The sequence below is a fragment of the Melospiza georgiana genome, chromosome 3 (genome assembly GCF_028018845.1).
Source record: "Melospiza georgiana isolate bMelGeo1 chromosome 3, bMelGeo1.pri, whole genome shotgun sequence".
Classification (NCBI taxonomy): domain Eukaryota; kingdom Metazoa; phylum Chordata; class Aves; order Passeriformes; family Passerellidae; genus Melospiza; species Melospiza georgiana.
Genome location: NC_080432.1, coordinates 69,946,805 through 69,968,957, shown reverse-complemented (window position 1 = coordinate 69,968,957; position 22,153 = coordinate 69,946,805). Strand labels below are relative to the sequence as shown.

The 22,153-nt window shown below is 41.9% G+C and overlaps 1 protein-coding gene across 1 annotated transcript; it reads left to right on the top strand.

Annotated features, from left to right (window-relative positions):
• Positions 1 to 413: 413 nt before the first annotated feature.
• On the top strand, positions 414 to 19,044 carry GINM1 (glycosylated integral membrane protein 1). Its single transcript, XM_058021383.1, has 8 exons — positions 414 to 523; positions 9,074 to 9,133; positions 9,310 to 9,406; positions 12,104 to 12,255; positions 14,425 to 14,581; positions 15,345 to 15,475; positions 16,171 to 16,334; positions 18,112 to 19,044. Exons 1-8 carry the CDS (start codon positions 419 to 421, stop codon positions 18,218 to 18,220), a joined length of 975 nt encoding a protein of 324 aa, XP_057877366.1. The 5' UTR covers positions 414 to 418; the 3' UTR covers positions 18,221 to 19,044.
• Positions 19,045 to 22,153: the final 3,109 nt, after the last annotated feature.

Sequence of the window (22,153 nt, the reverse complement as noted above, 5' to 3'; positions counted from 1 at the left end):
TCTGCCTGTTTTTGCTTTCCAGAACCCTTTCCTGCAGCCCGGTATTGCCCCGGCCCCACGACCCTCCCCCCGCAGAGCAGCTGACAGCAGCAGGTGCCTCACGACACTTCCCAAACAGCTGCAATTCCTAACACTGTCCGTACGGGTACCTCCCTTCGTGCTTTCAAAGGCTGCGTTCGCCTATTCAGAGGGACGGGCTCCTGCAGCTCCGTACTCGCGCTTAATGCCGCAACGCCGAGCTCGGGAGCTCCCGGAGGCAGCGCTGCCCGGCCAGGGGCAGGGACGGTGACAGGGGCAGGGACGGCGATAGGGACAGGGGCAGGGCCGAGGCAGGGCCGGCCCCCTCTCGCCGCCTCCCCCGCTTCCTCCCTGCCCCGCCTGTTGATGTTTCACTTGCTTTTAATTCCCGGGTCGCAAGATGGAGGCGGCGCTGGCTCGTCGGGAGCTGCTGCTGCTGCCGCTGTCGCTGCTGCTGCCGCCTCTGGCCGCCGCTCTGCTGGGCCCGGCCGCGCCGCTGGGACAGGTACCGTCGGGGCCAGCCCTGCCCTGCCACTGCCACTTTCCCTGTCCCTCTCCCTGTCCCTGTCCCTCTCCCTGCTCCTGCTCCTGCCCCTGCCCCGGTCCCGGCCCGTGCCCCGCTCCCTCCCAGGGGTGAGCCCGACCCTGCCGCGGGCAGACAGGGCTTCCCCTGTGCCTTTGCTGCTTCGTCCGTATAGGATTCGATGTGCCGTATCTGACAGGTCTGAGGCGGAAGGTGGTCACTCCTGTGCAATGTAGATGCGTTTATGTTGTGTTTTCAGGCTTGTCTCCCTCCATCTCCATGGTTCGGTGCCGTAGAAGTACGCGCTGCATTAGGTCAACTCTTGTGCTTAGCCTGCTCGTGATTCGAACCAAGAGGAGGAGTGTATATCTCTTTGATGTGTTTGTGTATATCTATAAACACACAGGGCATTGTGTTGCTTGTTTTTCTGTTCCAATATCTATGCTGTATCTTGGTGACATCAGTTTTAAATTTGGTGGCTTTTAAAAAGAGTGGAAGGAATATTTTGGGTGCTACTTAGGAGAGCTTTACAGTGGGAATAAAAAGATTTACCACAGCACCAGGTGAGTTCTGACTTCTAGAATTACAGAAGAGCTGGGCACTTCTGCCTGAGCTTGAATCATGATCAGATACATCCTCTAAAATTGGTATAATTGTGAACTCAAGGTGTAAGATCACAGAGGGAAGGTTTGAAGTCAACTTGTCTAGCCAATGTGAAGTTACTGACCAGTTACCTGAGTAAATTTATTATGTCTTTTTTCCCTCCAGAGTTACTTATTTATTAGTGTAATAAAGTGAAACATTTCCAGAAAGCCTGGCACAGGCCCTGAGCTGGCACATCCTGTGTTGCGAAGCAGGATTCATTCCTGGCCTCACTTCCTGGTTCCTGCTTCTCCTTATGAGCTTCTGAAGAGAGACCTCCTTAGCTCTGATTTCTAGATCGGGGGATCTAGATCTTCAGACTCCTACAAAAGTGCCTGAATGCCTGGAGTGAGGTGTGCTAAAGAGAGCAGAGGGAGCTCAGTATTTGGGTACTTTGCCTGTCCCTTTGAGAAAGGGAGTGCTGCCTTGAATTTGCCAGAAGGCTCATGAAGTGACAGTGTAATGCAGGCTTGTGCTCTTGCTCACCTTCTACCCAGAAACTGTTACACTTCACACTGAAACTACAGCTTGATAGTATTAAAGTTCTTTGTCACTGCTGTCAGTTTTAAAGGACAGGGAGGCACATTTGTGTCAGCTGTCTTGGGATGTGACAGCGTGAGCACAGGGGTGCTGGAGCAGTGCCATGTGAGGCAGCTTGGGGTCAGAGATAGAACAGGTATGTTCTGGAGTGTGAGTAGGGCTTGACTTAGGAACTGTAGTGCCTTATGGGCACAGCTGTGCTGTTAGTGGGGTTGAGTTTGTCCATTTGTGCCCTACTGCTCAGGTGGTCTTGTGGGCTCATGATTTGCTGGTTTGGAAGTATCTGCACTTTTAGTTTTATATGGGTCTGGTGGCCTAAGTATATGCAGAAAATTTCTTCTAAGAGTCAAAAAGGGCCACACAAATCTTTAATGTTTTTTTTTCTTTTTAAATGTTAAACTTAGCAAAATAAAATCCTGCACTATTTAGTTTTGTACATACAGGACCAGTTTTGATGAAAAAGGAACAGTGTATCTGGAGAAAATTTTGAGTAGAAGAGTAAATTTTTTTTGACGCTGAGCTGTTTTTTGGTGGCCTGCTAGGAACAGAAGTGCCTTGGCAGTGGGAATGGGCAGAGTGGGAATGCCATGCTGCCTTCAGAAGCTATGATCTCAGTGATAGTGGGCTATAGGGTCAGATTAACTGTGGTGTTTCCTCAGGATGGCTTGGGACTGCAGACTGGTTGGAGCAGGCAGCATCAACATGGCGAGCTTTGCTTTGGCTGGGCACCACAACTGTGCTTTACAACTCTGTGAGCCCACTGGCTGCACTCTACTAACAGCTTCACATTTTGTTAACTCTTCCATGTGGGGATTAAAGCTGGTGTCAAAGTTTACCTCTGTGCTGATGGCAGTGGTGTTGCAAGAACCATAGTGGAAAGACTGAGGAAAAACCTTGAGACACTGGAATAGCATTTTGTAAGGCTGAAATGCTTCTGTTCAGCTCTTTTGGAATGTGAATGCCTCAACTGTTGTGCAATACTTGTAATTTCTTAAAAAAGCTGTTTTGAAATCTGGACCCTTTTTTTAACATTAGCATGTCTGTTCTGGTTTTTAGTTCTCATAAAATTTGGATATGCAAAACTGGACTAAAAATTGATTATTTTAGACAAAATTTGGAGGTGATTGTTGTTGTTTTGGGCTTTTTTTTTTTCTTTAAAAAAATTTAAAGGGAATGATGCAATAGGAGAACTGACTTTCACATTAATGTTTCTGGTGCAAGGTCAGGAATAAGGTTTTGTGCTTTAGAGTATTTTTTTAGTATGCTGATAGGAACTGGCTGAAAGCAGTGCTAACACCATGTTATTTGCTTATTCTGTTTACCTCTTGATAATTTAGGCTAGCAGAGTTCTTTCTAAATAACATACTTGCCTACCAGATTTTTTTTTCTTTTTAGTTTAGTTCACTTGCCTGGAAAAAAAAAGTTTTTATTATTTGTTGCCTGCAAGAAACCTCTGTGTGGATGGGTCATTTCACAACAGCAGGAAATAATCTTCACTGCATCAACCATTTGATGCAGTGAGTACAATGTATTTTAATCAAAGAAGATGCTTGTAAATAGCAGTGTGCTGGAATGTTTCTTCCCTCACTTTATGTCAGTTTCTCTGTTAGCAGCCTGGCACATGGGAACTTTGTGCCTAAAAGAGCTGACATCATCTATCTTCCGATGTATATTTGATTAAATGAAAGCAGTATGATGCAGCTGTGTCTCTATGATTTGAGACTGAGTATTCACCTTTAAAACTCATGATAAAATATCATAGTATGAGTGGGTTTAATAGAGAGGATACAAAGGCAATTAATTCTAGTAACGCACATAGGGGAAAGGGAAGGCTAAACCATGTTATAATAAGATCACTGTAAAACAAGGAAGGAATGAAAATAAATGTGCTTCTTTAGAAAAGCAACGTAAAGCAAAAGCATCATGTCAGATTATTATATTAAGAAAGAGTTCAGCTTCAGCTAGTTAAGAAAATACTGAATGTTGTTATCTTACCCTAAATACTGTCATGCAGTTTAATAATACCAAATCTTAATGGAGAAAATTTTGTACAAAAGTTTTCTAAAATGTGAGGGACAAATTATAATCCTGCAAACTTGTGAAATTCTATCTTGTCATGTCAAGCTTTTACCATGGTTCCTTCTCAATTCAGTTATGCCTGATTGCAGTTAAGACTCTACAGCATAGTTCTGTTTTGATTCTTACAAATGAGTTATGTGAAGCATGGATCATGGAGCCCTGGATTGCAATATATAGTTACACTGCTTGGAGCCAGTTGTCCATGTGAGTGCAGGACTCAAGTGGTGTGAGCTTGTGTGGTAGTTTTGTTTGTCTATTCAGACACTGCTTTTCCCATAATCTCTTCTCAAATTTAGAAACAGGTTATTGGTTTTGTCTATTTTTTACCTGTTTGGCAACCTGACATTTTTCAGTCGCAGACGGGATATCAGCAGTGCCTGTGTAAAGGCTGTGAGGGGATTGTCTGCCTTTCAAGTCTCTGTACAGCTGGCCATCTTGTAAGGCATTGTGCCATCTGTTCCCAGGGCTGCCCACTTGGCTCCCCACAGGCCTTGGAGCAGAAGGAGCCTTGTTTGGAGAGCCTCAATGGAGAACAGCTGTGCTTCAAGTGGGCCGGCTGCTAGCAGCAGAATCCTGATGGGCTTTGTGTGACTGATGCAGCTGGGTAGGACTGAGCAGTTACCCTGTACTGGGAGAAACTCTACAGTGCTCCCCATCAGGTGTTCACTGCCTGTGGATAAAGTTTTTCCCCGTTCTTTAATCAGATAATCAGATCTGTTTGAAGTTCCTGCATGATTGGACCCATCCACTTTTTCTTTTGCAGCACTTTTTTACAAAGCAATATTAGGTGAAATGTTCTCTGTAAATTTGTATGGTGTTAGTCTTTGAGAATTAATGAATATTCCCTTTTAACTTATGCCAGATGCTTTATATTCTTTGCTGACATCTTTCCCCCTTTTTGTTCTTCTGCTGCTACTGCGATTATGCTGCCCCAGTTACCAGTCCTGGATTCTGTTGTAGCACACAGTGGAAGAGAAAAGGAACAGAAACTGATCACTACCTGCTTTCTTCTGCAGATCCAAGCTCACAGAAATTCACTAGTTCACTATAACCTGTGCCATCACACTGTTAGAGCTGCTGCCTAGCTGTCCTAGAACAGAATGACTTGCATTTGCTGTCCTCTTTGCAGGTTCTGTGGCCATTACCACTCTAAATATCACTGCTGGAGTACTAAAACAGAGATGAGAAATCATAGGAAAACTCAGGAGACACATTTACATCCTATAAGAGCTTTAAGAATGATAGGGCCATTGTTTGTGCACATTGGAGTTTTGTGTGAAGGCATTTACCAGCACAGGAGAGGACAAGGGGCTGCAAAGTATGGAATGGAGTCAATGGTGAGCTGAAAGCACACCCCAATTCTTAGGGACTTGAATTGCTTCTTGGCGTTGTAATTTCATTCTGGCTCTGTCAAAGCACTGCTTTTTCAAATATCCCAGTGAATTCAGGACCTTTTAAATTACAGGCCTGTCTGAAACTTGCATGCTACTTGCATGTTAATACTGAAAAGTGTATTGTAAGTTATACAGCCAAATTTTACACTCACAGTTGAGGCTTCTCCAGAAATTGACAGTGCAATAGTATGGACTGTTGCAGAGTTCCCGTGTTCTGCTCTCAGTGGCTTTGTTAATGCAGGATTGGCTTACTATTCCTTTACAAAATAAGGGATGTGGGGTTATTTGCTGAAGTACATAACCGCAAGACATATCTACGAAGCACTATAAAACACTTTCTTCCCTTCCACCCTCAGGCTGTGAATTTTATTATGGTAAAATAAAACAAAATTCCTCTGTTGAACTTAAAGGATGTTCTGTAAGTGTGTGTGTCTTCAGCCCTAGGACTGGAAAGATGGGGATTTGAGTTATCACTGGAGCACTTTCTAGCAAGTGTGGCGTGTCAGACCAGGCATTTCATCCTGAAAGACTGGTGCAAGAGCTGTTGGCCTGCCACATCTGTTTCCCTCCCCTTTGGGAGGCATAAACAACTCATGGCTCTTGAGCACTTAACAACATGCAGATATTGAAGGGATACCAATCAGGCCTGTGATGATAGGGGCAGTGCTGTGCATCCCTTCTTCCCTGCTGTGGGTGAAAGTGGCTTAGCTGGGATGGTGCTCTGCTCTCCTGTGAGCTGCTGCTTCCTTTCCCCAGCGCTCCTGCCCAGCTTTCCATCGCAGTTGGCATGCATCTTGTTGTTTTTGCCATCCTGTAGATTTTGTTATGGGGTATATGTAGGGTCAGGAAGATTGGCCACAGCAGGACCCATTGAGTTCTGAGTGTGGTACTGCAGGAGACACCATGGGAAGCCATGGAAAGACAGCAATGTGAAACCCACCTTCAAGGAAGGGTTAAGACTGAGCTGGAGCACTGCTGTTTTCTGTGGGAAGATAAGAAGAGTAATGAACAACCTGTTCATAGATTGCAAAATGAGAGCATATGACAACTGAGTAGAATGGATGTACAGAGTATGGGAAGATCTCAGTAGAATTTGTTGGATCTGGATGTGAACAGACTAGTCCCAGGAGTAGCAACAGCATGAGTTCTCTGTTGTGTGTGAACACAAAATTGCAAAGGTCATGATGCAGCTGCTCTGGGGGAATACTGATCATTGCTCTGAGTTACTGAGGAGCTTTATGAATCTGTACCATTAAGGAGATGCATCACTATCACCTGAGATGGTGGTGAGGACAGATGTCTGCCAGGGAGGTGCTGCAAGGACAGACAGATCACGCAGCAGAGGCAGTCTGACGATCTGTGTGCATCAGAACAAGGAGCCCAGCTCATTCTTCCCAGCTGTGTTCTTGGATCTCTTGTGCTTGTCCAGCTCTTCCTTGCTTGTTCAACTGACAGAAAAATGGTCTGACAAAGAAGGGAAAGTTTTTGTTCCAGTTTAATGGCTAAATTAACTCACTGACTTGGGATGGGTGAGAGAGAAGGATAATGGGCAGGAGAGATCTGCACTCTTTCTTTCAGTGGCAGAGGCAGCGAGTGGTTAAACTGTCTTATTTGTCTGCACCTTGCAATCTGTTTTTTAAACCTTTGACAGCACAGAAGTGATCCACTGAAATATTTCATTTCTTAAACATGTAACATGTTCTTCAAGTGCAAGTTTTCAGTATGTTCCAAAATTCATAACAGTGCTTGTGGATACTGTGTCAACAGAGCTGACAGCTGTTTTGAAGGAAATTAATCATTGTATGTATAGCTAACTTTGTACATTTAACAGTCAATTGTTGAGCATATCTAGCTTCCTTCATGCCTTCACTTTCAAATAAAGTATTTGATTAAAAAGAAAAAAAAAAGGAGGGGGTTTTCCTATTTGTCATCAGTCATTTCCTTTTTCTTGTAATCTAAGTGAGTCTCTTTGTAGATGTCGAAAGAAGATTGTGAAATATTTTCTGTGTAAAAAACCCTCAGATGTAATTCATGGCTTAAAAAATGAGGGACTGTTAAGACTGCCAGTAAAATCCATCTTCTGTGCCCTTTGAATTCCCAGAAAACAGAAAAAACTAGGAACAAAGTTTTGGTAATCTGTTTAACAGTTTGAGAGTGTAAAAGACTTAAAGCTCTGAATGCTGAGCTAAAAGATCTAAAAGTTTGGTGGATTTTTATTTTATTATTAATATACACAATTCTTAAAATATGAGAAGGAAATGAGTGATTTGAGGAAATTACAGGAAGACAGGATAGAATATATCCTGTGTTTATACTGTTAATCCAGTTTGTATTTTCAGTTACAGAGTTCACTTGTCTGACTAATTTGGCAATTTTAATTTCCTTTGAATAGCTAGGATTAAAGTTTTGAAGAAAAGTCAGTATAAAAACATGTTTCATAGAAGGAGCACTGAGGAAGAGATTTCACTTTGGTCTCAGTGGCCAGAGTTTTCCTACTGATATGCCAAATGGGTCTGAAGTATTTCCAAGTCACTTTGAACCAAAAAGTTTTCTGTGCTAGGTCTGGAACCATTCTTCTCATGATGCCAAATTCAAGCTGAATCAGACTTGGAGGTTGTTTTTCAGTTTTTGACAGTTCTGGCTACTTGGATATGGTTATTAACACCTATTGTTTCAATGATTTTTTGACATTCTTGTCACGCTTCAGAGTTTTCTGTTCCTGAACTGGGCTGTTTTATGTTAGGTATTGTATATTTCACATATTTTCTGGCTGAAAATCTAGTGTTGTGTAAAAATACAAAATGAAAAGTCTTATTGTGTATTCACATTTTTAATTTATTTTAAATTCTGAGCATGTGTGACTTTTTATTGAGACATGACTCACTTTTTAACTGTTGGTTGTGAAACAATGACTCAACTACAGAGCTAAAGAAGATGCTGAAGGTATGGAGATGTTTTCCAGAGGAAAATGGATCCTCAGAATCACCAAATCATTTAGGTTGGGAAAGACCTCTAAGATCAAGTCCAGCCTTTGACTGACCACCACCCAGCTAACTAGACCATAGCACTAAGTGCCATATCCAGGTGTTAATGAAATGAAGTTGTAATGATTTAAGGTTTCCACAGGCCAAATACAGAGCTTAATGTTATTTTTAAGAGGTGTCTGAGGAAGGCAGTGTGGCAGTCATTACTTTTGGCTATGTGCAAGCAAGATTTGATTTTTGTATGTAGTTTTTTTCAGGGACAGACCTGGGACACTTAAGGTCTCATTTGCAAAGCAGCCCCTGAAATTACAAGGGAGAAATAAGAGGACAGAATGAGTGATTTGATAAATTACAGCAATTAGGGTTTGAATAAAGAAGCAAATCTCCCTTTTCTGTGAGGAGGTGTCCCATGTGTCATAATTTGGGAATCATAACCAAAGAAAAAGAATTTCTGCTGACAAAACTGAACGTTCTGTAGTATAGACTAGCTTCACTTTGAAGACCAACTGAAGTGCTTAAAAACATTTACAGAGAATCTGATTTTTACTTTTTGTGGTCTATTATTTTTCAGCTGATATGAGAGACTGCCATTATATCCGTGTGAAATAAGTGATTATTGTTATTATCTTTATTACAAAAACCCACAAACTATACATAGGGGAATGCAGATGTCATTCTTTCTCATCAATCCTCTTCACTAAAAAGAGGTGTGAAAAAACCAGACTGTTCCTTACATGAAACAAGAAAGCATATTTCTTTTCCTTCTGTCTGCTGGATAGAAAGTCTAGGAATGTGCTCTGGGCTTAGTAAGAAGTCATTCTGCCAGGACAGGACAAGAAAGTTGCAATGGTTCATGTGTTTTCTCAAATCTCTTCTGTTTGTTTTTTTTCCAGGAAGCAATTAGGGTTGGTGTTACGATGCTGAACACCAGTGGAGAACTGCACAAAGTACAGGTTTGTCTGGTTTTTCTGTTTATTCAGTGAATTAATATGCAGCAAAACAAAGTCTGCAGCAGCTGCAAGTGCATCCTTTATTCTGACATCAGTCAGTATGGAGTGTGTCCCTCTGAGAGCAGGATTGCAGCACAGGGGCAGGAAACATGCACTCATCCTGGTTGTCTTTCTTTCAGGTTCTTTTTAACATCACCTATGTTAATGGACAAGTATATCTAAATGACTTTCCTATGAAAAGTGGGGTTGCCCACATAACGTGCCAAACATTAATATGTGAGTATTCTCTTTTCTTTTTTTTTAAATTTTCCTCCCTCCCCTGGGGTATTTGGCTTCCCTGTTGTCCAGTAACCAAAGCTTACAATGACTATGTGTTCTGTATTTTGTAAACCAGAGCATTGTGGAAACAAAACATTTCCCAAGGTAGAACAATTTTGGTATTAAAATGGATCAAAAAAATCTTACTGCCTTCATCTCGAGTCACATTAACAGGCTTGTGTGTAAATGGTCTAATCTGAAATCCAGACCCTGCCCATCTTTTCAAAAGCATGTTTTGCACTACAAGCTAGACAATGTAAACAGAAGGATGCAACCCCACCCTGCTAATGGCTGTGTCCCTAGGTTGGCTGGCATATATCCAGAAGGAGATTCAATAACAAAAGTATGAATTGTTGTTAGGAAGATCTTTTAAGGACATCCCTTCTCTGTCTGTTGGACAAAAAAGTTTCTGCTGGATAGGATATTATAGCACAAATACAATACTGCAGTAGTTAATGATTTCAAATTGTCTTGAACCTGCTGTTTTTCCACTGATTCAATGCTAGATTTTTTTGTGAAAAAACAGAAAGTACTGTGTGATTTTTTTTTGGAGATCCACAGAGCATATTGTATAATGAATTAAACAAGGACCATTATTTAAGCTTCTGTTGTATTGAGAACAATCTTCTGCTGCATGAGATGCAGTCAGTCTCTAGGTTGATACCTGAGGTCATCCTCATCAGGCTCTTAGAGAATACTAACACTTTTTCAAATTGCTTCTCTGAGCTGTGACCTTGTTGCTTGAACCCTTCTTTCCCAAGGACGATCAATTATTAATTTGACAGTATTTCTTTTCTAGAGAGGGAGAGCAGTAATGAAATTCTCTTTTACTGGTACAAAACCATGGCAAAACATCATTTACTTGCAAAATAACTCACTCCAGAAAAATCGGTATGATTTTATTGACTGATTCTGAGAGCTCCTGAGCACTCTTCTGTAGTTCCTATTAATTTCCCAAATCATAGTTGTAGCACTTGCAGTGACTGGTTTTGAATCTGAAACATTGAGGAAAATACTGATTGGACTTGGGAACTAGAAAACAAACTCTTTATCTCCATGTTTGGGTCTGAGTCCCCAGCACGGTACCTCTCTCTGCTACCTGTAATGTAATGTTTATACTGTTTAGTTACTAAATTATTGACGACAGATTCAGGTAGTGTTTGTAAAATGCCAAAGAAATATCAAGATATTTATAAATAGAGGGGGAAAATGCTCCTGAGTATATATAAAAACAAAACTTGATGTTAATTGTCATGCTTTTGAATATTGGAGACCATATACTCTGACATCATTGTCAGATCATTCTTGGCACCTGCATCCCCACTTGAAATTCCCCCAAGTGTCAGTTTTGGAAGTGTATGTGTCACTCCTGTGAATGTAGAGGTGATTGAACAGCCTGACACATGGGAAAAGCTGGGAACACTGGGAGCTCCAGCTGCTTGGCATCTCAGAGGCTTTGGGCCTGCAGTGCATGCTTGCTGCTCAAGTCAGAAAACATTCTGCAACCAGGTTAGTGCCCTGGCTCACACCTGCAGGGAACTGTCCTTCTGCCACTTATTTTGGCAATGGAAGACATTACTAAATTATGCCAGAAAGTATTTTTCTATATTTTAAATAAGAAAAATGGCTTTATGAGGACAGGGATCACAGCATAAAAGTAGTGGACACACTGAGTAGTTACTGTGTGACTGAGAGACCCAAGTTGAGCCTTATCCCACATGATCTGACAGTTTCAGAGCTGCAAGTGACACACACACAGCACCAGTGGCTTAGCAGCAGGGATGGTTTGGTCTCAGTTCATGTCTCTTGCTATCTGCATGCTGGAGAGATCCCCCACCTCCACTCTTGTGCTTCAGGACTTCAGTTCTAGCATGCCCTCACCTGAAGCAGAGGTGTGGTAACTGGGAGAAGGATACTGAGACTATGCAGAAACAACCAGGGTAGAAAGGCAGTTTTGTGTGTACTTGCAGAATATTAAGTTGTTGAAATAGCTGAAAGCTTTTGGGTAGGAAGAGAGGTTGAGGTGTCACCAGTCACATGTGAAAACAGAGAGGGGGACGGAAAAATACGTAGGAGGGAACTGGCACTCATCTTGAGCAGGAGATGCAGTGTGCCTGGAAAAGACCATATTTGTTTCTGTATTCAGAGGAAGGGGAATGTTGTGCAAATGAAGATGTTTACACAGGTGGCTGGTGAGGCTGGGGCATTACTCTTATGAACTCCTTTGGACAACTGAAATAAGAATACAGCAGTAACCAAGCCAAAAAGCTCTGCTTAGAGTGCTTAAATGCAAGTCAAAGGCAGGGATGTGAGTACAATCCCTGAGTCAGGGGATTGTACAGCTCTGCTGTGTTATGAGACCTGCTCTGGGTCTGATTTGGTGATATACTAGTAAAAAAATCGTGGCACCTGTTTTAGCTGTTGCCCAGATTACTGCTGGTGGTAAAAGCAGTTATGGAAGTGTTAAGGACATCAGCATAGCACACCTGTTCTGGCATCTCTGGTGTGATGCTCGTGGTACTCCGACTTCTCCATTCAGGTGCTGCTTGTGCAGAGGCATCTGGGTCAGAGCTGCACCTCTTTTCTCTATGGCTGGGTACTGCTTTCTGACTGAGGTGGTTTCTCTTTGAAAATCACGACATTGTGTGTTAACAGTGGAGAACAGAAGCTTGGATAACTTACCGGAGCAGCAGCACCTGGGGACCGTCAGTGTTCGAATCATGGTTCACGAGTGGCCTTTGGCATCCACTTCTGATTTGCAGCTGATTGTCATTCAGGAAGAAGTGACAGAAATTGATGGGAAACAGGTAAAAAAAGCCCTGCTACAACATTCTGCTTGTTTTTAATTTAGGAGAGGCAAGTAGTTCCCAGGGATTACAAGGTTTACATGTATCTGGTTGATGATTAGAACACAAAGTATATAATTAATGTTAACTAACACAGTACTGAGGGAGACAACAGCAGAGTTGGCAGCATAACAGTGGGGGTATCTCATGAGGAAACTTCATGTTTTAATGCTTCTTTTCATATTTTAATAATTGTCATTAACTATATCGCATGCACTTTGAATAAGTGAACTTGTGCAAGCAAAGCCAGACTCACAAGCAAGAGCTGATTTATAAAATAATGTACAAAACTAACAAAAGGGGTGTAGGCTCATTCTGCATCTTGAGGTTTTCCCCATTGTTTATTCCAAGCTAACAAAGGTTTCAAGCAGGTAGCATGGGGAACAGCTTGCAGCAGGAAACTCTTATGGCAAGTGGGCTTACTGTGAAAGCCCACAACACCTGAGAGCTTAGTCTTAGAAGACTTTGCATGTAAGACAATTTGAATCTTGATAGTGAACACGGATTTTGAGATGAACAAGCACCTCCACCCCTCTGATTCTAACTATTTGCACAAATAGCAGTCAGTGTGAGGGGCTGCAATTCTAGCTGAGGTTGAAATGTGCAGAACTGAGTTCCCAAAATCACCTGTATGGTGTAGTTGATTTACTAACTAAAGAGATTCTGTAGAAAAGATCCAGCAACTGGCTTATTTCTGTGTCATATTTCTATTTCTGCATGTCTGTATCTTACATGTAGCCAGGCTTTTTTGAAGGTGGCTTGTGTTCTGCTGCCTTTTTCTTTCTTTAAAGGATAATAATCATAATACCATTGATCCTTGATTAATTGCATGGTCAGCATACAGTAGTTTTTACAGGGATCTGTATCATGTCAGAATCTTAGTCTGTTAGTGGAAAGCCCCACTGAGAGGTCTTCAGCTTTTCCAGTGAGGTCTTTATGCCACTGCTAATAGTTTAAGAATTGTGGTTTGATTCAGTTGTTACACAACGATGGCATTTTGTATTTCAGGCCTCAAACTAGACACCACGGTGCAATTCAGATTTTCATAGGGACCTAGTAAAAACAAGCAGAAAGCCAATGCTGTTTTCTTGATTGTTCCTTTAAGTCAAAAGCAGTCTCACAGAAGCACAGCAGAGGAGCAGAATCACCTCCCTCAACCTTCTGGCCACACTGCTCTTGCTGCAGCTCCAGGACAGAGTTTGCTTTCTGGAATGTGGGTGCACATTCCTAGGTCATGTTGAGCTTTTAATCCACCAGCATTCCCAATTCCTTTTTTCTAAGGCTGCTCTTTATCCATTTGCTGCCCAGCCTGTACTTGTGCTTGGAACTTGCCCCATCCCAGGCACAGCACCTTGCACTTGGCCTTGCTGAACTTCATGAGGGGCTCACCTCTCAGGCCTGTTCAGCTGCTGCTGGATGGCATCTCTTCCCTTCAGCAGGCTGACCACACGGTGTCATCAGCAAACTTGCTGAGGGTGCACTCGGTCTCACTGTCCGTGGTGCCAGCAAAGTTGTTACACAGCAGCAGTGCGAATACCATCCCTGAGGACACCCCTTGTCACTGATCTCCATTTGGATATTGAGCCATTGGCAGCATTTCTAGAGTGCAAGCATCCAGCCAGTGCCACACACACTGCCTGGTCCATCTGTCAAGTGCATGTCTCTTGGTTGGAGACAAGGAGTTCAAACAGGACACTGTCAAATGCTGTGACACTTGGCTTGCACTTGTTGAAAACAAGCGATGTTCTGGCAAAAGCAGAAATGTCAGTCTTGCCTTAGCAAGAATTTCACTGTTTACAAGTGCTTTCACTACAAATCTGAGTTTTCCATGCCCTAAAATGCCTCCCTGCAAGAGGACAGTGATGTACCATGTAAGTGATTAAAAAAGCCCATGGAGTGACTACCATGTGCTTTTGCAGGGAGCAAGACCCAGTCTGTTCAGCATATTTTCTGATGTGGCCTAGTCTACAGAAGTCTAATATGTGAAAACAAAGAATACCAGTTCATGTTATAACAGCTCTGGGTGTACATCTTAGTGGCCTGGAGTTTTCTGGGATGTACTGTTGGCCTCTGCCAGGCTGCTTCAGTCTTGCTTTAAACTCAGTAATGTCATGTTTGCATCTTTTGTAGGTCCAGCAGGAAGAAGTAACAGAAATAGATATTTTAGTAAAGGACCTGAGAGTACTTAGACATTCCAACTACACGGTCCCTTTGAAGGAGAGCATGCTGTACTCCATGCCAAGGGACAACGACGTGTTATTTACACTGCCCACCCTCTCAGGAAAAGGTATCTCTCAGCTCTTAAGTAGCATTTTCATCCATATTCAAAGTATCACTTTACAGGGTAAGAGAGCATCATTTATCCCTTGTTCTACATAGTGAAAGAGTTTCTTCATTAACAGGGATGGGTTCTATTTTATAGGTCTTGGTTTTTATTTTTTTTTGAACACCTAAATTCAACTCTTCATATTAGATATATTTGTTTGTTTTCAAATCTGTTCTCCTTTGAAGTACTTGATACTTGGCAGCCTGCAATCCAGACATCTGACAGGAGTAAATTTCTCTCTCAGATCTGCGATGGAAGTTTTTCTACAGCTCCCCCTTTTTCCTGAGAATGAAAGAGAAAACTGTAGAGGAAATACCTGTCTGGGTCAATTCCAAACCACAGAACAGTTTTCTCTTATTAAACTTGAACAACTTAAAAGCAATAGAAGTTACTTGATGCCTTAATTTTATTTCAGTTTTGTTTAATCAAAAACTGTCAAGGATTTAATTGGAGTAGAATATTTTAATCTAGTCCATTACCCTTTAATCTGATGACAGGTGAAATTTACAGCTAAGGGCACAGCTAAAGGCTGCATTGTAACACTGTTTCTGCTTCTTATCAAGTTCATTGCTCAAGTAAAAAAAAAAAAGCCTTCTGTGTTCCTGCTGTAAATGTGTGAGATCTGTACCCTCTGAGGAGAAACATGTCTCTAGCATGTCTTTATTTTCCTTCAGAGTGGGTTGAACAAAAAGCAAACTCTGCCCTAAATCTAGCTCTCCTTCAGATACTCAAGATCCACTGCAGACGACCAGTCAGTACCTCATCCAGCAAGTAGAAACTACAGTGGATGAAGACACATTACCTGGCAAGTTACCAGAGACCCCTCTTAGGACAGAACCTCCATCTTCTTACAAGGTGCTTTTGCTGTTTGTTTGCTTGCTTAAATTACTAGTATAATTATTATTATATAAATACAATTATTTAAAGATAGACAACCACTAAGACCAGTGGATTTTTGCAGACAAACCCCAAATAAATCAACCACTGTCAGCAGTGACAAGTCCAGTAGGAATCCACTGGGCTTCTAAGTCTTTCCACGTTCTGACCACACAGATTCTTCACAATAGTCAGTTGTGACATTTACATTATGCCAGGCTAAGCATTTATGACAATTTCAAATATTGCTTAGCTTTGAATTCCACCATTTTCTCCTGACTCTGCCCAAGTGCTTACCCCTCTGAGAAATGGACCACTGGTCTCACCTGCTGTAGGAAACACAGTAACAGCTGGAGAAGTTCAGTTCCAGCTTAGGCAAGGCTGGATTTTATGCCCTCCTCTGTGGCCAAAACACAGTTACAACCACTCTGTTCAAGTGTCCTTCATTTTCCAAAGGGGCCTTTAATGAACAAAGACCTAAACCTTCACCTGTTTCAAACTTTGAACAATAAAGATGACTGAGCCACCAGTCGATTCCACCATGCTTTTACGTATGTTTAAGTAAAATTATCACCATGTAATGTGATTTAGCAGTAGCTAAAAAAAAAAACAAAAAACCCAAAACTCAGCTGTTGCTTTGTTTTGCCATCTTTGTGTTTTTATCTGTTTTGTAGGTGATGTGCCAGTGGGTGGAAGACTTGAGAAAAGGGTTGTGCAGATTCTGGTTTCAATCTCTACCTATCTTGTTTAGTTTCATGGAAGTTGTTGTTGTTGGAGTTGTTGGAGCAGCTCTCATTATCAAAGTCTTAAAGCTGATTCTCCCTTCATGTGAAAATAAGTAAGTAATATTTGTAATTCTTTTTTTGCTTTGATAAAGGCAAAATATTGACTAAAAGAATCTTCCAAGAAGCAGGCTCATTCTGTAGGATAGTTGTAGCAAGAATTCAGTGAGAAAGCTACTGGTAACTTTCCATTCCAAGTGCACTTCTGACACATAGGCATTTCAGAGAGACATGGGAAAGTATTTCATTGGAAATGTCTTCAGCTGAGCTGTCATACTGCCAAATTTTTATCAAGTCTTCTAAGGACTACATTGTGAGATGCCATTAACATAGTTCCAAGAAAGGAGGGTAGAAACTAGGTCTAAACAATTCCAACATCTCCAAGTCTTTTCATACTCCTACTGTGTTGGAGTTTTACAGTAGAAAGGCCTTAAATTTGGCTTTGCAGATTTGCTTGGGAATTCTCCAAGGGGGGGACCTACCTCTGTAGGCAGCTTCCAGGCCAGAGTGACTGGTGCTGGCATAGTTGGTGAGAGGCTGCATCCACTTGCTGTGTTAGCAGCAACACTAACAATTTTTGGGAGAGTAAGGTCTCAGAGCAAGGGGCAGAAAGATGAATTAGTAACTGCAAGTCACAAATCAGTGTAGATTTAGTGCTGGAATGGACAAGGACATGGACTTTAAAGCAACCTAAGTCAGCTCTGGAGGAGCTGTCCCTTGGAACTTCCTGTTCCTTGGGAAGCGACTGAGAGCGCAGCGTGCTTCATCAGCCCCAGGCACAGCTGATGGCTTCAAGTGCAGCTGATCAGCTGTGCCTCTGAGTGGCCCTGCATGCATTAATTTATGTATCCACTCAGGTGTTCTTGGTCCTTCTGACAAACCAGGAAAATGGAGGGTTGGAAGATCAGGAAGGTTGGAAACTGCAGTGACAAACGAGGCAGTGCTTCCCCTGGCATTTCACACTGTGCTGTCAGATGGGAGTGCCCTGGTTAGAGCAGAGACAGTGGAGAAACACTTTGTACTTTCCCCAGCAGTAAGCAGCTTACCACTGGCAGTAAGTAGCTTAGCACTGCCATGTATGAAACTGAACTAAGTGGAACTGGGAAGAAAATTCTAATCCCAAAAAACTGTTCAGCAGAGTGGATGATAACCTGTCTGTAGCAGAGGTCAGTATGGAGCAGAGGAACCAGCTTGCAGTAATTTCTCTTCCAGATGAGGAACATGGGGCTTGCTCATGCCTTGTTAAGAGTGTGTAAAGAAATTGAACTGCCCCATCCATTAAAAAAAAAAAAAAACAAACTAAACCCCCCCAAAAAACAACCCCTAAACCACACAGTTATTTTCTTGCTGCCTGTGTAAAGTGGTCCTCTAAAGAATGGTAAAGGTTTAACTCAGGATTGTAAGCCAGTCAGAATGAGCAGAACATCTCATCTGGTGAATGATAGTTGCAGGTGTGAGTTGAGACCTCATCCCAAGTCTTCAGTGCCATTCTACATTACACTGATAAAACTGGAGGCTGTTTCTGAGTCCTGGAGAATCAGCTACAGGTCCTGACAGCAAACAGTTTTAGGCTACTGTGAAACTGAGCAGCTGAGCCTGCACTGCTGACATTTCAGATGTAGAAACTGGGCAAAGTGAGCCCTCAGAAACCACAGCCACCACATTCTGGAAGCATTTTTCCTTGCAGCTGCATATAAGAGATATTATGAGGGTAATATTTAGTTGATGCATTGATTTAAACTAAGTTTGGGGAGTTTAAGAATAAGTCTAATTTTTAGAACACAGAATTGTTTTGTGTATTGTTTTCTAATGCCAGGTAACCTTACCTTTCAGGGGCATCCTTCTCCTGGATCAAGTTGGCTTTGTACCTGTGACTACCATCAGCCTGCCTTCAGACCTTTCAGACAGGAAAAATAATTTAGATGAGAAAGCATGTACTTAATACACTATTTACTTTGGAGTTACTGGTTTTTAAAAACACACTTTTAGTTGATCTGATATTTGGCACCTGATCTTAATACCTTGTTTTTTTCCTGCTAAGAAAACTAAGTCAGTTGATTAATTGATAAAAGGCCACTCAGGCCGAGGCCCAAAGCTGACTTCCTTGTGCCTCTCCATAACAAGCAGCCTTTTCAGAAGCTTCAAAGTAGAACAGCTGCCTTTTCAGAAGTTTCAAAATAGAGCAGCTGTCCACCCTGAGGGCTACCATTGGTTTTAACTTCTGTGAAGTCACTTTTCCACACCTCAGACAGGATGCTGGCTGCCTTCATGCCCATAAACCAAGTCAGCTGTCCTGACAAACAAGATGATGAAATTCAGGGTGTCCTTAAGGTAGCATTCTTTTAAAAAATATGAGGAAATACTGCAAACATCAGCTGTGCCTGCAAACCTAAGTAAAGCTGCCCCACCTGGTTCCAGGTCTCATAGGGTCGAGTGTGTCTTGCCAGGAAGATACCACTACCAAACATTTGTGTTACTCAAAAGATCTGACATTTTGTATATGCAAAACAAAAATTTGAACAGAAGATTTATATTTCAAGCACTTTACATTTTTATGGTCCCTTCCACTCATAAAAATTGTTAGCAGTTGTAACCAGCTTGCTTTTTGTATCTGTGACAGCAGTACTCTATCAAGTCCCAAAAGAAAAATTAAAATTCCATTAAATTCTACAGAAATACTGGCTTACTATTGCTGAGTAGGCCCAGTCTGCTCATGCCAGTTTGTACTGTTAACATTTTTCAAATAAACATTTAAATTGTTTATTAGACTGTGTTCATGTGTGCATTTCTAGTTAGGTGTAACAGTGTTTTGCCAAACATTTCAGGCTCAGGACACTGTCTGTTTCTTAGCTTTTCATTGTTCTTACTTACAGAAATGGTTTGTCAAAAGAATGAATAGGAAAAAAACCTCACATCTGTTAACTACCTGACAGTAGACTGAGCACAGTTATCATCTGAGTGATCAGAATTACCTGTGTTCAGCTGGAGTTGTTAGAGTGAGGGAGAAAAGCTGGGGCTCCCCCCTGCTCCTGCCCTAAGGAAACATCATGTGTTTAATGAGATCCAAGTTACTCAGATGCTGCTCTGTGACAGGAACAGCTCTCACTGTCTCACTGAGCTGACAGCACTGCAGTGATAAAAGGAACATTTCTAACACTGACTTTGCCTTGTAAAAACACCAAACCAAACTTCACCACCCAGCAGTGCAGTGTGGTACACACCACACCAGCTCAAGGTAACAGGAACACTGCTCAAACTTTTGTTTTGTTTTTTTGTTGTTGTTGTTTGTTTGTTTTTTGTTTGTTTGTTTTTTGTTTTGTTTTGGGTTTTTTTTGTTCTAGTACTTTGTGGGTGGCAGGGGATTGCCACCCATGGCTGAGCAGGAAACTGCTAGGATTAGCACAGGAGTGGTGACTGCACAGAGAAGAGCAAGTATTCAAATTCAAACAGGTGTAGACAAACTTGTCTGGTTTTGATATTGCCTGGCCCCTCCATTAGCATAGTTCAAGAAGAAGTGATGTTCAAGACAGAAGTTAGCTTCTTCTGGGACAAAAAAATAGGACAGACAAGAAACACAGTAGTTCTCCCTTAGTGCATAAACACAGTAGGAATTATGCTGCAGATGGAAACTTGGCAGCTGTTTGCATGTGCTCTTTGCATCCCTCCTTATGAAACTGGAAACCAAGCACCTGCAACAGCCACAAGGAGATTTAGCTGCTCCAAACAGCTGCCACAAATACATGGTTAAGCCTGAAAGTGTTGGTACTGCTTCAAAACTTGGCTGATTTCTGTGAAGTTATAAAGCAACAGGAAAGAAGTATCACCATCATGTTAATGGAATTCTACAAACAGTGCAAATCTTGAGCACAGTAACTGCCACAGTTTCTGCTGCTTTATGGAGCTGGAGTTATCAAGTCTTTAAGTTTAAGCTTTTGTGTTTCTGCTTTAGCATGCACATGGTTTTCCCAAACCTTTTTACCTTTCAGAGGAGTGCTACTCTGGGCTGGCACCACTCTGAACTATTTTGTAAATTGATTAAAAAAACACCTCACCCAACTAAGACAGTAAGGAAAGGGCAACTGTCCTGCATGCTGGTCATGGTAGGTTTCATTTTTCCAGGACTGATGTGCCCTCTAGGGGAAGGTCTGTGAGGGGACTGGGAACTGAAAAAAAAAAAAAAAAAACAAACCAACAAAACCCATCTACAAAAAAAAAAAAAAAAATCCCTGGTGGGATAGTGGTAGGTTCCTAGAAACAGGAACATCATCTCCTCACAAGCACCTCACTGCAGCCCTGCCTGCCCTCAGAACTGTGTATCACCACGCTGTGTGCTCCAAACCAAAATGAACCTCTGAGCTACAAATTCAGCCTCCATCACTTTTTCTTTCCTGTACAATGCATTAGAGATGTCAATTTTGTTCAGTCCGAGTGAACAGGGCTGGTTGAGTACTAAACTACTGCTTTCAAGTTGAGGTTTACTTTAGGAGTTCTCAAAATATATCACACTTAGTCTAAGTGGCCCCTCAATGGACTGCTGCCAAGATCCAAAGCTTGCTGACTCTCCCTGCTTATTTGGGAGACAGATTAAATGTTCTGGTTTGTTTGCAGTGAATTAGGAGAAATCTGCAACAACACCTGACAGCTACACTCTCATCCTTACATACAAACAGAAAAATGAGTAGTAAGAGTACCCACATCTTCAAAATATTGCACATTTTTAATAACTCTGACACATAAGACTATCCGAAAATAGTAAATTTGTTTTCCATTCTGGAAATGGAAGAATATAAATGTACACATCTGTATACTCATCTCAACTTTTTCCTTTCATTTCTGGGCTCACCATGCCAGGTCCACCCAGGGATTCAGGAGCTCTCACAAGATCTCAGTGTTTTAATTGAGCCTCTCACTGTTGGAAGTCCCTTTTCAGCGTGTCCAGCTGTCACTCACAACATAGCCATGAATGTCAGGCACATGAACAAGATGCTCACAATAATGGCATTTACACAGCTGTGTCTCTGAGATGCACTTGCCTCCTACTCAGACTGCAACTCTGCATTACCATTATGAACAGGAATTCCACAGCCAGCTTTATACAGCACGGATCTACCAGCTGGAACAAGTCCAGACCTATTTGATTCATGAAAAATAATGAAGTTTACCCATAAGCAGAGCTACAGCTGGCTGCACTGGGAGGAGCTAGCAGGAAGAAATGTTTCCCAAACAGCAGAAGATGGATAGAAATTAAAGGCGGTTTAGTTACGATTACCATTGTTCAGCACAATCTAAAGTTATTACCTGGATGGTTACTGCAGACTCAGACAATAAGTGGCATGGAGAAGCAGTTAAGTAATGACAAATGAGAATTAACACTTTAGGTCAATTGTAAAATCAGGGTTATAAACTGAAAACAAACACAACATGTGCTGCCTTACCATAATAACCGTGTAAACCAGGACCCAACTCACCAGTCTAACATTTTACTTCTTGCAGTACCAGTCAGTCAAAGGAGAAACACCTATTGCAGAATTAATGCCAGAAAGCTTTTGATTTCTCAGACTAACAAGGAAACTACACATGTGACAGCATCACTGCTGGCTGCACAGAATTAGTTTACACCAGCTGGATGTATTTTAATATTATTTAACAGCTACTGTAAACCCAAGATGATCTTAACCCCTTGCTCAAATTTCACTAACTTCATTGACTGTTCCAGCATGACCATTGCCGTTCCACATCTCAGCATTTGCACAGGTTCTTTAACAACAGTTTAAAGGTAGCGTTCTCCAAGATTTAAATCTGTGTAACTGCATCTTGTTTGTCCCATTTTCAAGTTCCCAGCATCCCTGACTCACTTAAAAGTGCTAGCCTGGGG